Below are 14751 nucleotides of genomic sequence, written 5' to 3' on the forward strand. Positions count from 1 at the left end.
GTTTAAGTCAGGACTTTGGGAAGGCCATTCTAAAACCTTAATTCTAGCCTGGTTTAGCCATTCCTTTACCACTTTTGATGTGTGTTTTGGGTCATTGTCTTGTTGGAACACCCAACTGCGCCCAAGACCCAACCTTCGGGCTGATGGTTTTAAGTTTTCCTGCAGAATTTGGAGGTAATCCTCCTTCTTCATTATCCCATTTACTTTCTGCAAAGAACCAGTTCCACTGGCAGCAAAACATCCCCAGAGCATAATACTACCACCACCATGCTTGACAGTAGGCATGGTGTTCCTGGGATTAAAGGCCTCACCTTTTCTCCTCCAAACATATTGCTGGGTGTTGTGGCCAAACAGCTCAATTTTTGTTTCGTCTGACCAGAGAACTTTCCTCCAGAAGGTTTTATCTTTGTCCATGTGATCAGCAGCAAACTTCAGCCGAGTCTTAAGGTGCCTTTTCTGGAGCAAGGGCTTCTTTCTTGCACGGCAGCCTCTCAGTCCATGGCGATGTAAAACACGCTTGACTGTGGAGACTGACACCTGTGTTCCATCAGCTTCCAAATCCTTGCAGACCTGCTTCTTGGTGATTCTTGGTTGACTCTTGACCATCCTGACCAATCTCCTCTCGGCAGCATGTGATAGCTTGCGTTTTCTTCCTGATCGTGGCAGTGACACAACTGTTCCATGCACTTTATACTTGCGTATAATTGTCTGCACAGTTGCTCTTGGGACCTGTAGCTGCTTTGAAATGGCTCCAAGTGACTTCCCTGACTTGTTCAAGTCAATAATTCGCTTTTTCAGATCCACACTGAGTTCCTTTGACTTTCCCATTGTAGCTTTTGTAGCTGAGTCTAATCACTGGGTCAAATGAGCCCTATTTAAATGGGCTCATGAGAAGTCAACAGCTGTAGTCAATCAGAATCACTTACAAGTGAAGAGGCCATGACATGAAGCTAATTTGATTGACACAACTCGCTACATCACCAAAATTGACAAATTTTGTTGCTGTATGTATATTTTTGACCCAGCAGATTTGGTGACATTTTCAGCAGACCCATAATAAATGTATGAAAGAACCAAATTTTATGACTGTTTTTTGTGACAAACATGTATGTGTTCCGATCACTCTATCACAGAAAAATAAGAGTTGTAGAACTTATTGAAAACTCAAGACAGCCATAACATTATGTTTTTTTACAAGTGTATGTAAACTTTTGACCACAACTGTACGTAATGGGAAGTTGCAGGTCTAAGAGTTGTAATCTAATACCACAGTTTATGCCCAAACAGGAACATGTTGTTCATAATAACAGAGAAGCAGAAGAATTTAACAGCCAGAAGAAGTTGTTAAACCTGAATTATTATAAAAAAAAGCGTATATACCTACACAGTAATTACACACTGTTCATTTAAAGCCTGCTTTTGCTGCTTTTCTACACAATAAATCTAATAAAGGGCAAAACTTTGTACAGTAATTTAGTAGCATATATTAGGTTATTAGGGTGACAATTGGTAATGGCACAGACTGAGTTGTGCTTCTTTATTATTTTTAGTATTTGAACAGTGTGTGTAAAATTAAAATATAGGCTATGCTTTCATCAGTCTGCCAAACACTACAGACTCACTTTGAACGAACATTTTCATCTAGTAAGGTCCAGTGGCTAGGGCCTGGCACTATATTGAGGCAGTCCTGTGACACAGTGTGGGAAGAGGGGTGTTCTCATGTGTTCCTTTAGTCTTACATAACCATGAAGACAATGCTAAGCAACAGTGGTAATGGCTTAATTTTTAAATTCTTTATTTTTATGACTGTTTTTTTAGGGTTACTTCTGTTTAATTTCTTCTGTTTATTATTAGCTTACTCAAAAGCTTCGCAGTGATGTGACAGACGTGTTTTATAACGAATCACTTTGTCTGGAACAGTTTTAAAAGAATGTGTTTCTGTTCATTTTGTGTTTTCATTTAGGTGTGTGACACGCCTTTGTCTTATCTCTAAATGGTCAGATAAGTCTGTCAGAAACAGTTAATTGTTCACCAGACCGCTCAACAGCTGTTACAACCCTAACCCTAAAAAAGCTGGGACCATGTGTAAAATGGGCACATGACTGATCTGGAAACTATAACTGATGTTTTTTTCTTTTACCACAAATTAATCACTACCAAGTTTGGCCTTACCTCCCCCTCATAATTCTCTTTTTTAAAGAGCCTGATGAGGTACTGACAGTTATATAAAGCTTAAGTTAAATTCAGACAAAGCATCACTACTGTCGAATAGATTCCTTTTATTTTTGGCTTTAATTTCTTCCATTAAAGCTTCCTCGTTTTAACTCTAAAACTCCTTTTACTCAGTACATTATGAAAATCTTATTTCATCAAAACTGATGTTTTAATAAAGTAACAAGGCTGTAGTCTGCCAGGTACACCACACTACACTATTAAGTTAGTCTGGTTAGTTAGGTGGAAATATTTGCAATTAATCACATAATTCACATTTTATTCACAATAGATTGTGTAGCATCTCCTCTACTTTTAACAGCAGTGTGTAAACATCTGGGTTGTGAGGAATCCAGTTGTTGCTGTTTTTTAAAAGCAGTGCTGTTTTTTAGCTCATGATTAGCCAAATGTTTACTACTGGTAAAAGATTTGGACTGCAGGCAGGCCAGTTCAGCATCCAGATCTCTTCTTCTGCCAAGCCATGTTGTTGTAATGGATGCAGAATGAGGCTCAACATTGTGTTAAAACATGCAAGGCATTCCCTGAAATAGATGTATTCTGGATGGAAGCACATGTTCTAAAACCTATATGTACTGGTCAGCAGGGATGGTGCCTTTCCAGATGTGTGAAATGCCAATGCCAAATTCAATAATGCAACCCCATACTGTCAGATACGTAGGCTTTTGAACTGTGCACTGACAACAAGCTAGATGGTCCTGACCACAGAACAGTGTTTACATTTTGCATCAGTCCATATTAAACAAGCTTTGCCTCAGAGAAGATTTTGGATGCTGTTGATGTGGATTCTTGTATGCATGTTGCAGTTGCATTTGTTGATTGTTCTGTGTTCAGTGTTCACTGAATCCTGAAAGTGTTCCTGAGCCCATGCATTGATTTCCAGTACAGAATAATTTCTTTTTTTAATGCAGTGCCTCCTGAGGGCCCAGCACCCAGTACTGACCAATGGTCCTTAGAGTCTTTGAATAATATTATTCACTGAGATGGTTAAATATCAAAGGCTTCACAGTTTTGCATTGAGGAGTTTTTTCTGATAGTTTTTCATACATTTTAGATCCAGATGTACGCAGTTTTGGTAATCTCTTCCCATTTTTGGCTTCTAAAAGTCTCTGAAATGCTCTTTTTATACCATGATTTTCTTACAAATTGCTCCTCCAGCTGGTATTCATTAGTACCATTTACTTCTACAGCCTTTTTTTTTGCCCTGTCCCAGTTGTTTGAGATGTGTTGCTGCCATCAATTCTAAACAAGTTAATGTTCAACATATTTGAAACTGTGCATAAAATATGGATTTATGATATTTGCAAATCATTTTATTCTGTTTTTTATTTATTTATTTATTTTTTATTATTTTTTTTTTAACGTCTATTTACATTTTACACTACTCCCAAACTATTTTGCAATTGGCATTGTACTTCTTTTCATTTATTATTATTTTTTTGTTTCAGAGTAGGGTCCCAGTCTGATTTTGCAGAAGACAGCATTAGAACTCTTTGGGCACTATTTTTTAACTGGCGAGCCATCCACCATGCTGCGTTTTCCGTTGCCAAGATGGCAATACCCCAGAAATTTAGCTGAACACGTCTAACTTTTGAAACCAACACACCCATTGGTGTAGATATTCACAAGCACTGCTGCTATTTAAACAACGCAGGCAGAGACGTGAAAATAGATTGTTGGTGGGGTGCAAGATAGCAATAAGCACTGCAACATGTCTTGCACAGGTGCAAGATCCAATTAATTTGGTCATTAAGTTAAAAGATATAGAGATATATAAAATAAATAAAAGAGATTATAAAAATTGAAGAAAGAGTCTGACACTGCAGTAAACTGTATCATCTGTTGTTTTTTTTTGTGGTATTTTCTGCATTCCTCTGAAGCCACATACTGTAGGTGAGTAACCTGCCTTGTCTAGACTGCTGGGGAAGCCGTTTCTGATTACCACCTGGACTTTTGTGGCATGTACCAGAGCTCTTTGTGGATGATAGGAGCTGGAAGGAAGCCATTCCTGGCACCTGTCCATCCAGTGTGTATCTGTTTTCCCATACACAATTGTAAAGACCCAGTAGTTGAGTGGGATTTTTAACTTGCAGATGAGTCCTGACCGGGCCGTGCCGCCTTTGCCCGCTCTGTCTCTTATTAGCTCCGTCTCTTCCCCTCACCCTTTCTCACAAGTGGCCCATTAACCACTGTATCTCTCGTCCAGCTGCTGCTTTGATGCCTTTTTGTAAGAGTGGTGGTAATTATAATAATCATAACAGCGATGATAAGCGACCGCGAGCTAATCATGTAAAAGGCTCTCTGTGTGCCCGCTTGGTGGCTCTCCTCTTTGGTCTGATATTGAGATGTGAAAGTGTGCTTTTAGAGGCTGAGTGCTCTGGCGTTCCCTTGCTGCAGCACCTGTGGGTTATTAAGACTCCTCTGTTAAGCTTGTTAAGGTGAGTACTTTGTAAAACTAAAAGGAGATAATGAATTATCCTGGGGATAAAGAGCAGGACTGCAGGAGTGTTAATGGGTTAACAGAGTCAGGGTTTTATTGTAGTTAGAGCACACAAGTACACTTACCCCATTAAAACGCATGCAAGTGTGATGAGCAGATTTCATACCTGCAATTGTTAAAAGCAGTGCTACACACCTGCAGCCTTAATCTATGTAGAGTTAACAGAGGCACTGACTCTTCTAATAAGAGGGGTATTGGTGTGCCATGTCGAATCATAAACCATACATCGGCATACAGTAATATTTATATTTAAATGTAAAAATCCATATAGTGATAACGTTTTTTTGCTAAATTACATTTTTTTATATTACGTTATATATTGTTATTTATATCTTATTATTTTATTTTGTAAACTCTTGGCAAATAATAAAAAAAGTTTTTTTGAATGAATGTCTGAATCTGTTATATTAACTTGAAATATAACTTCATAATTAATTTTGTTGCAGTAGTAAATTCTTGAAATTAATAAAATATTGCCAAGAATATTATTATCGCAGTTATACCATGAAATTTAGTGAAATTACTTTTATTTCTCCCACTCCTGTAAGAGAGTAAATGTAACATGTATGTGTACAGATTCAGTTGTTTGTAAAGCATTCATCCAAAGACAATGAATCTAACCACAATGAAGAAAAAGAAAAAGATTTTGGCCAGAGGAAGCTTTGCCTTGACGAATGCGGGCAGTTCTGTTAGTGCCTGACAAGTCTAATCGCCTTCCTTTTCTCAGAGTTATGATTCATCATAGACAGAATGACTTATTTATTAATTTTCACTGTTTCCATGGTGCTTCCCCACTCTGACTCTGTAGTCTTCCTCTAGCCCTAAACCCTGTGCTTCAGCTTATTCATATTAGAGAGGAGTGCACAGTATGTTGATTAACTGTTAAATGACAAATACAGTCCAGCTAAGCATGAGAGTGTACACTCTTGTAAGACCAGGCTCCCCACAGTAGGAAATTAACTAGCTAATTAAGCAGGCTACTCTAAAGAGCTACACTTGACTAATGTTACCACCTTCCCCCCACAAACACGCGTTTTGATGTTAAACCAGAAAAAAACAATTCAGGATTAAGTCATAGCTGGAGAACCGGGTTTAGCTAGCTTGCTGTTTCTGCTATTGGGTTTACTTTGTCCCTCAAAATTACACAATATATGCAGAAATCAGACTTTATGAACAGAAAAAACAGCTGAAGGATGTAAACAGTAGGCCCTAAAAAGAGATACGCCAACAACTTTAACAACTTCCTTTACAAAATATAAAACATATTAGAAATGGTTCCATAAACACTATAGATCGACATAAAATATGTTCAAGTATTCAAAGAGATATTTCTCAAAAGCTCTATTGCACAAGTTTAATATAAATTTACAATCTGTTATTCCTGAAGCCATTATAGGCATTACAGTATTAAAATCAGCCACAATTCCCTTCTTTCTCCAGTCAAAAAATACATTCAAATCATCCTTTTAGCTACAGTAATAATATATTTGAAAGGGCTATAATTTCTGCTCTATTTTACTGAGATAAAACACTCATACAGTGAGAAGCAGAAGCTGTCTCTTATTTCTCTCCAGGCAGAACAGTGCTAGACCAGTCTTTGACTCCAAATGTGCTTCGCAGCGCCTCTAGTGGTGTGGCGGTATGAGAGAAATGCATACTGGTTCAGGTTCACCCCGCGGTATACCCAATAAACCAGTAGTTTAGAGTGCCCAGTACTAGTGCTAATCAATGCAGTTCGAATAGCGTTTTTTGAGCTCCGGATATTCGGCACTGATTGTTAGCGAATATTCGAATATTCATTTTTAAAAAGACGGATTAAACAGATTAAAGTACGAAAAAAAATGGAACTCACGGCCCCCTTAATCCATCGCAAAAATTTTCACGGACCTCCGGCCCCGAAAAAAAAAAAAATTCCCACCCTTTCCTCGGGAGGTCGAGCTCAAGAAAATGATCTGTGATTTTATATATATATATATATATATATATATATATATATATATATATATATATATATATATATATATAAGCACTTCAATGCAGTTCCATATTTTGAATTTATATTTTGAAATTTATTTGATTTTATTTCTTTTAGCATTATTTTTTTAGTTTATTCTGTTCTATCATTTGGGGTTTTTTAAGTATTCATTTATGTTTTCTACTGCTGCAATTCAATATTTCGAATTCATATTTTGGAATTCGTTAGATTATTATTATTATTTTTTAGAGCATTTTAAGCTTACTTTAGTTAGTTATTTTCAAATTTCATATATATTTTTCTGTTATTATTAAATGTTATTAGCTTATAAGGTTCTAACTTGTTGCTAGATTATTTATTATTTAGCATACAGAACTTCTCACTGATCTTTTTAATGAATGTTGATTTATTAATTTTATAGCTGTACCTAACTATTTTAAGCCAGACAGACACTGTGTAATTTTTAAGGAGCTCATCTGCACTTTTAAATGGTTTGTCCTGTAGGAAAACGCACGTGATTTATATGCTGACACTGTTCTCTGACTGAGGAGCTGCTAGACTTTCCGTCAAATGCAGCAGAAAAAATCCAGCCAGATCCAGAAGAGAATTGAGACTTGACTCGGACTCATGCACAAAGACTTGTGAGCATCTCTGGCTTCTTGACATTTAGTGCTGGGCGATATGGGAAAAATCATATATCACGATATGGAATTTTTTATATCACGATAACGATATATATCATGATATACCACATTTATATAAATAAATTATAAATAAATTAACAAACAAAAGGTTTTCAGTCTGTAATTTCAGTTCATTTTAGTTTTTTCTTTTAATAATTACCGTTTCAGTTAAGGAAAACTTTCACTTTCAGTTTTCGTTATTTCGTTAATTTTCGTTAACAATAATACTTTGTTACTTAGCTACATGGTGATTATCATACCATAGCTTTATATAAAATAAATATAGTATTAAAAAAGAGATGACTACATTACAGACTATTTCTTGGAGCCCGACCCGGCCCGAGAAAAGTGACGCACTCATCCCCGCGTTTACTGCTTACGGGCTGCATGTCATGCAGTCTCTCAGCCTGCCAGTCAGATAACACTGTCAGCATATAAATTACGTGTGTTTTCCTACAGGACAAACCATTCAAACGTGCGGATGAGCTCTCAGCTATTAAATGAATAAATCAACATTCATTTAAAAGACCAGTGAGACGTTCTGTATGCTAAATAACAAAGAAGGCAGCAACAAGCTAGAAGCTATTAAGCTAATAACAACATTTAATAAAAACAGAAAAATAGATATTAAATAGGAAAATAACCACCTAAACTAAGCTCAAAATGCTAAAAGAAATACAATCGAATATATATATGAAATACTGTACACTCAAAGCAGTAGCTTAAAGACAGAATATAAAGCTTTACCTGCGCTATGAGACGCAACACCTATAGAACGAAGGAGCAGCAGCATCGTGACTGTTCTAGTGAAATAATTAAAATGTAAAAATACGTAAAAGAGCGCCATGTACCACATAAAATCGGCCCAAGATCCTCACCAAAAATAGAAAACCATAATAGAAACCCAACCCTAACGCCAATACATTTCATCTTAGCCTACTTTACATATTTGCATGGAAAATTGATGAAATTACTGTAGAAACAATAGGGACGATAGGAGGTAAGTAGCACAATAGACACTTTTCTACCGTCTCCACGATATTTATCGTCATTTCGCACAGCACTACCGCCATTAACCGGAACGAATGTGTGATGTTAGCGCGAGGTGGAGCTAAGAAAAGGAAAAAGACAAATATCTGAATACCAAAATTAAAAACCGAATACCTACTCACTGAGCGAATATCTGAATACCTGAATATTCGGGTCCAGCCCTACCCACCACCCAAATAATAATAGCTGTTCTGTGGTGGTCCTTTAATTTATAATTTTAATTCCAATTGCAATTATTTCTGAAATAATATCATCTGAAAAAAAAAACATTTTAACAGGTCTATACTTGAATCAGCCAGCTCTCATCCATTTAACCAGACCACCAGCTTCTCTGGAGTGGTCTTCTCTGTCTACCTGTCTTCATCCTGTCTCTCACACATTGCTCTGCTTTCAGACTGACCATGAATGGGTGTGACCCAGTTTCACCCTAAAGCCACTAGTGAAATCCTGCACCATGACCCCACCCCCCAGGCTCAGTCTGGTGTGTCTGGTGTATCTCTGCACTGCTGTGTGTCTGAGGGGGAGGATGAAGTGGAAGATGATGGATGTGGTGGATGGCTGAGCTGAATGGACTTTCCCCTGCACTCGTTTAGTTCAGACCTCCAAGCTCTCCCTGACACCACCCCGCCCACCCTCTAATTGAAGTGAAAGCTGGGTTGTCATGGTGACATTGAGGGCATAGATTTAAGCTTGGTGTGAGTAGACAGGAGGCACTGGGTGATTCTCTCTTAACGCCACTGACCTGCTTTCTCCCTTAATGCTGTGACCAGGGCTCACCCCCCATACGAGCATAATATTTGTGCAGATGGATTTAACAGTGGGTTATCAGATGTTAGTTGAAACACACACACACACACACACACACACACACACACACACTGTATGAGTGGGAATCACAGGGCATCCATTTTTTTCAATATTTTGCCCATGATAATAATATTATCACAATATGCTGTGCTACTCGACATATCACAAGACAATTCTAAAATTAAAGAGTATAAATTACTCATGTGAGAGCTGTTTGTTTTGTTTTAATTGAAAATGTATGTTGTAAATTTGGATTTAATTCTTCATTAATATTTGTAACAGAACTTTTACATGTTTAAAACAAGTTGTATACCTAGTGTATGAATAATTGTAGCTTTTGAATTTGAGTAATATAAACACTTAGTAATGTAATTGCTTTAATGTGATGCAATCTGATTGGTTGAGCCATAGTATAAAAGTGTGAGAATGCATAGAAGAAGGCAGAATCCTCAAGCCTAGAAGCATTAAAAGTCACAAATTCTGTTATGATATTAAGTTTATAGTAAAGATTCAAGACCTTTTATTTTCTGAAAAAAAAATCCTGAGGTTTAGGAAAGTAAGTCAGCACTCACAACAAAATAAGCAAATAGGAGAAATTATGGATTTGTTGGTTTCAGTTTTACAGTTAAACAACCAGTATTAAAAGTATACAACAAAGTGTACAGCTTAGCTTGCTTGTGTCTCGTAAACACATACACTGACTGCAGCCAAGTGTGGCATTATTGTTAGAATGTTGCAAAATAGATATAAACTGCCATAAATAAGTATACTTCTGCTGCTTTTAAAATGGCTCTGTAGAAGACACTAGAACTACGTTGCACTAAAATCCTTTTAAACTGTGTAATGTCAGCTTGCAGAAAAAAATCTATCAATTTGATGCTATGTATCGATAACACAAAAGAAAATGATACAATATATATATATATATATATATATATATATATATATATATATATATATATATATATATATATATATATATATTATTATTATATTATTATATTATTATATATAATAATATTTATAATTATGCATTAAATGATATGCTCTTTATTAATTTAAAATTCAAAGTCTTGGTTTGTTACTGTTTTAAACTATTTTTATTTGTTGAACTATTTTAACACCTAAAATACAGTGTTTATTACATTGTGTAGTATTATTTTTATTGATTCAGCTTAATGGATTCTCTGAGCATGGCTGGGGTGATGTGGTTAGATTTTATCTTGAAGGCTGATTTAACAGCTGTATGAGGAGGAGGGCGTGGATGAGAGGAGGGATAAAAATCATGTTCTGTGCTTGAGGAGAGCTCCTCACTGACCCTTGATTAGAGTAAGAGAGAGAGAGAGGAGAGAGATGAGTATTTTGTAGGGTGCAGTGATGCACTCTGCTGACAAAAAAAAAATGTAATTCTTAAGTGTCTGAACAATGCAGAATGCACCTTGTATAAAAATGATCTCTGTATAAATATTTGTGTGTGTTCTATTTATTATTCATAAGTACTGTTTAAGCTTAAACAAGCTAAAACTCTTAAAATTTTAAAGGAAGGAAGGAATTGTAATACGTTTCTCTAACAATTTTTTTTTTATCTTTTCCAAAGTGTTTAAAAGCATTGAGTCCTGACTAAAGGATCTCTCATTTCTATTATCTTTGACCTAGTAGCCGGCAGCACGTGTTTTTGCTCTCCAGGTTTGGGCTCTTGTGGGCCAGGAGTGATAAAGAATCATCCAGTTGCGGCGTGAGTTTGTCTGGGTGCGAGTCGGCAGAACCTTAGTCAAACTATCTGTGTCACCACGTAACAAACTTCTTTAGGAGGCTGCAACAAAAAATTGGACTGCTGACTCTGGCTGCTTGACAGTGACTGACATCAAAAAGCGATAGTGTGTTTCACTTCAGTCTAAAATTATTGACATGTCCTCTGGCCTGCAGTAGTGGTATTCCAGCCTCTGTTGTTAAAACAATAATCGCATAATAAACAGAATATGGGATTGTCTGTTCTCATGATTGCAGTCACATTTTTCCATTGTGATGCATTGTCTCATCTTGTTATACATCTAGTATTTTAATACACATCACTTTTATGTGTTTTCTTTCCCCTGCTGTTTTCTTATGAATAAATGTCAGTATCTGAACCTGAACCTGAAATATTTATCTTTTTTCTTTTTGTGCAGACCTCTTTGGTTTAATGGGTCCAATCATTGGGATGTCACCAGAAAAGAAGGCAGAATCTCCAGCCGTGCTGGAGGATAGAGTTGGCTTGCGGGGGTTGTGTGGGGTGGGTACGCTGCCCGAGGCCGAGTGTGCTTCTAGCCCTCTGGCAACCAGTTTAGACCGCACTTCGAGCACAGACGATGAGGAGCTGACCAACCTCAACTGGCTCCATGAGAACCTCCTGCAGAACTTTACACTCGGTGGACCAGTGGCCCAGGCCAGCCCCAGCCCACTCTTTGACATTGAGGGTGAATCCGCAAGCTTAGCTGCCTCATCTGCCTCCTCCCTGTCATCTGGTGCGGGAGACAGACACTCGCTCAAGTCCAAGCCTCCGTTCTCTTTCTCTCTGCTCATTTACATGGCCATTGAGCAGTCCCCTAGCAAGTCACTGCCTGTGAAGGACATCTACGGCTGGATTCTGGAGCACTTCCCCTACTTCTCAAGCGCTCCCACTGGATGGAAGAATTCAGTACGCCACAACCTGTCTCTCAACAAGTGCTTCCGTAAGGTGGAGAAGAGCCTTGGAAAGGTAAGCTCAGCCTCTTTAGATCATAAGCTTGGGTAATAACGTATAATTGAACAAACATCATTTGCGTAATAATCACCAAAAATGTATGTTATTTTGATAGGTCTGAATTGGCTGTAGGCTTGTTAAAAAAAAAAAAAAAAACATGCACATTAAGAAAAATATTTTTATTCATGTATAGTTACATGTAGTTATTCGTGTAGGTAGTGAGGATGACAGACTAGAGGTGGAACTAAAAATCCATATCCATGATATATTGTTTTCGTTTAAAATACATTATAGATATGTGGCATTAAATATCTATATTTTTATTGAAACATATGTGCTCTAAACTCCCTCCCAAGCCTTGCCCCCAATTTAATTTACTAAAGTTACTGCTTTATTACTTCAAGTGGTGATATTAATCAAATGAATAGGGTAAACCTGTGGTGAAGAATATTGGTTGTGAAATTCTGTGAAACTGACACCAATAAATCCAGAATTAGTTTTTAATGTATTTCTTAATGTGTTTTATCCTCTTCAGTAACACACAGATGCTGTGAAGTATCATAGAGAATTGTTTAGTGATAGATCGAGTATCATGGGTGAAGTATCGTGAGATGATTCTTACCCCTATGACAGACAGGTTTAAGGAAGATGATTAGTGCACACGCTACACTATTGTTACTATCTTCATGTTTGGTTAGAAAGCCCGTCTATTTTCATCTTCATTCCCCCTTGTTTTTCTGTTTAAGGCTCTTGCTGCATTTATGACTAAGAAATTCATTTCTTTTTATTCAGTTATTTTGTTGTTGTTTAATGTATAATAAGTAAGTGGATTTAATGCTGCTCAGATGTTGTTTAACAAGCCTGTTTACAACCCTATGATTTTGCCTCAGAATGGAACAATTTCCATTCATGGAGGATTTGTGAGAAAAATGCTTTGCTGAATGGTTAATGGCACTGGCAACATACTTAAATAAAAGATACAAGTATAAGTACACACTCCTCAATGTATTTAAATCACGTTTCTAAAACTAGGCTTGATTTCTGCCTGATAACTGCCATTATAAGCTCAGAGCAGCAGTTTCCTGACATTTACAGATTTAAGGAGACTGTTCATAAATGGTCACCTATGTGTCATATACAACCCCTGGCAAAAATTAAGGAATTACCCACCTCAGAGGCTGAAAAACACATCTGGCAACAGCAATCAGAGAAAATTGGAGGCAGATTGATGGTGAGTACTGTTTGTCACTCACTAAGTCCATGCCTCAGATACTGCAAGCTGTTATAAAAGCCAACAAAATACTAGTGATGTGTTTGAGTGTTCTTTTGTTTGTTTGTTTTTAATGATTCCATATTTTTTTCCACAGAATTGAGTGATTCTATCATTTTTCCCTCTGCTTGGTCTAAATAATTAAGTTACTGACTGCCACACATTTTTTTCTTGATTTCTTTTAGTGTTTCCTAAAGCCAGAAAGTTGCCATTTGAAATAACTTTAGTTTTGTGTCATGTCTGTGATCTGCTTTTTTTCTACAAGATTAAACAACTGAATGAACATTCTCCGAGGCTGGAAATTCCATAATTTTTGCCAGGGGTTGTAGTCATATTTGGAAATATGCTTCTAAGAAAAAAGCATTTTGTTAACATCACTAACAATTAAATCTATTAAACTGGTGGAACTGATCAGCAAAATTAGGTAGTCTGTTAGTTTGGTATAGGCAGATGTAACTGACTGTTAAATTGGGTAAATCTCCTCAGTGTATCTAATAGAACAGCTATTGTGTTTGTAATTAATCAAGTCCACATGAAGTTACTGTTAGCCTGAGCTCTCTTTGCTCAGTGCTTTCTACACACTGCATTCCCACACAAGCCAGAACAACAATGCAGCACAGGGTAGACTGTTAGACACAGCCCCCTCTCTCAAATCAAACATAAAATAAGTCACAAAGTCTTTTGGAAACTCACTGAGCGTCACATGGAGGAGTTAATCTAGGACTTGTCCTCAGCGATACAACATGGAGGCAGAGTAGGCAAGTAGCATGCCATCAGGTGCCTTCTGTGGCTGCAATGATTAGTCAATATTATCTTTATTGTTTTATGTTTAATTATAAAAAAATATCTCGGGGGTGGCCGCTAGGGGCACATACGGGTATGACGCCTAACTGATCAGCTCCGTGGGGCAGTGGGCTAATTTCACTTTTTTGTGCACCTTTTTTCATATTTATACACCAAAGTTTGGTCTCTGTGAACTTTTGGACACTTTAACATCATACCGTGTGTGCGGCGCGGTCTACTATGGGTCTAATCGTCCCAAGTCGGAGTCATCTTGTACAGGCCGCGGCAAGACCACGGCGGTCGACTCTTCAGCTTCACCGCAGTCTGAGAGTGCCGGACCGGAGGGCATTCTGAGCTACGAGTCCTTCCAGAAAGCAATAAGTACGATGAGTCAAGAAATATGTGGTAAGATTGACGGGCTAACCGCGGAGCTTCGTTCTTCCATTGACTCACTGACCAAGAGGATCGATGGCCATAATGAAGTTTTGACCGAACTTTCGCAGACAGCCTCCTCTCACAGTGACGCTATAACCAAGATGGAGTCGTCTCTGCTCTCGCTCCAGGCAGAAGTCAAGGCACTAACAACAAAATGTGAGGACTAAGAAGGGCGTCAGAGGCTGAATAATCTCCGTTTATTTGGTGTTATGGAGGGAGCAGAAGGACCTCGTCCAACTGAATTTGTTGGTGAGCTGTTGCAAGAGCTGCTTCATCTGGAGGAGAAACCCATGTTAG

At 37.5% G+C, this 14751-nt stretch overlaps 1 protein-coding gene across 1 annotated transcript in view; it reads left to right on the plus strand.

The window, feature by feature from the left end:
• foxn2a (forkhead box N2a) overlaps positions 1-14751 on the plus strand; it is a 44501-nt gene that overhangs the window by 10756 nt on the left and 18994 nt on the right. The window contains exon 2 of the mRNA XM_007238449.4: positions 11413-11981. Coding sequence (XP_007238511.1) covers positions 11427-11981 — 555 coding nt within the window. The 5' untranslated portion in view covers positions 11413-11426. The remainder of the gene's footprint in view (positions 1-11412; positions 11982-14751) is intronic.

Source organism: Astyanax mexicanus, chromosome 7 (genome assembly GCF_023375975.1).
Source record: "Astyanax mexicanus isolate ESR-SI-001 chromosome 7, AstMex3_surface, whole genome shotgun sequence".
Taxonomy (NCBI): domain Eukaryota; kingdom Metazoa; phylum Chordata; class Actinopteri; order Characiformes; family Acestrorhamphidae; genus Astyanax; species Astyanax mexicanus.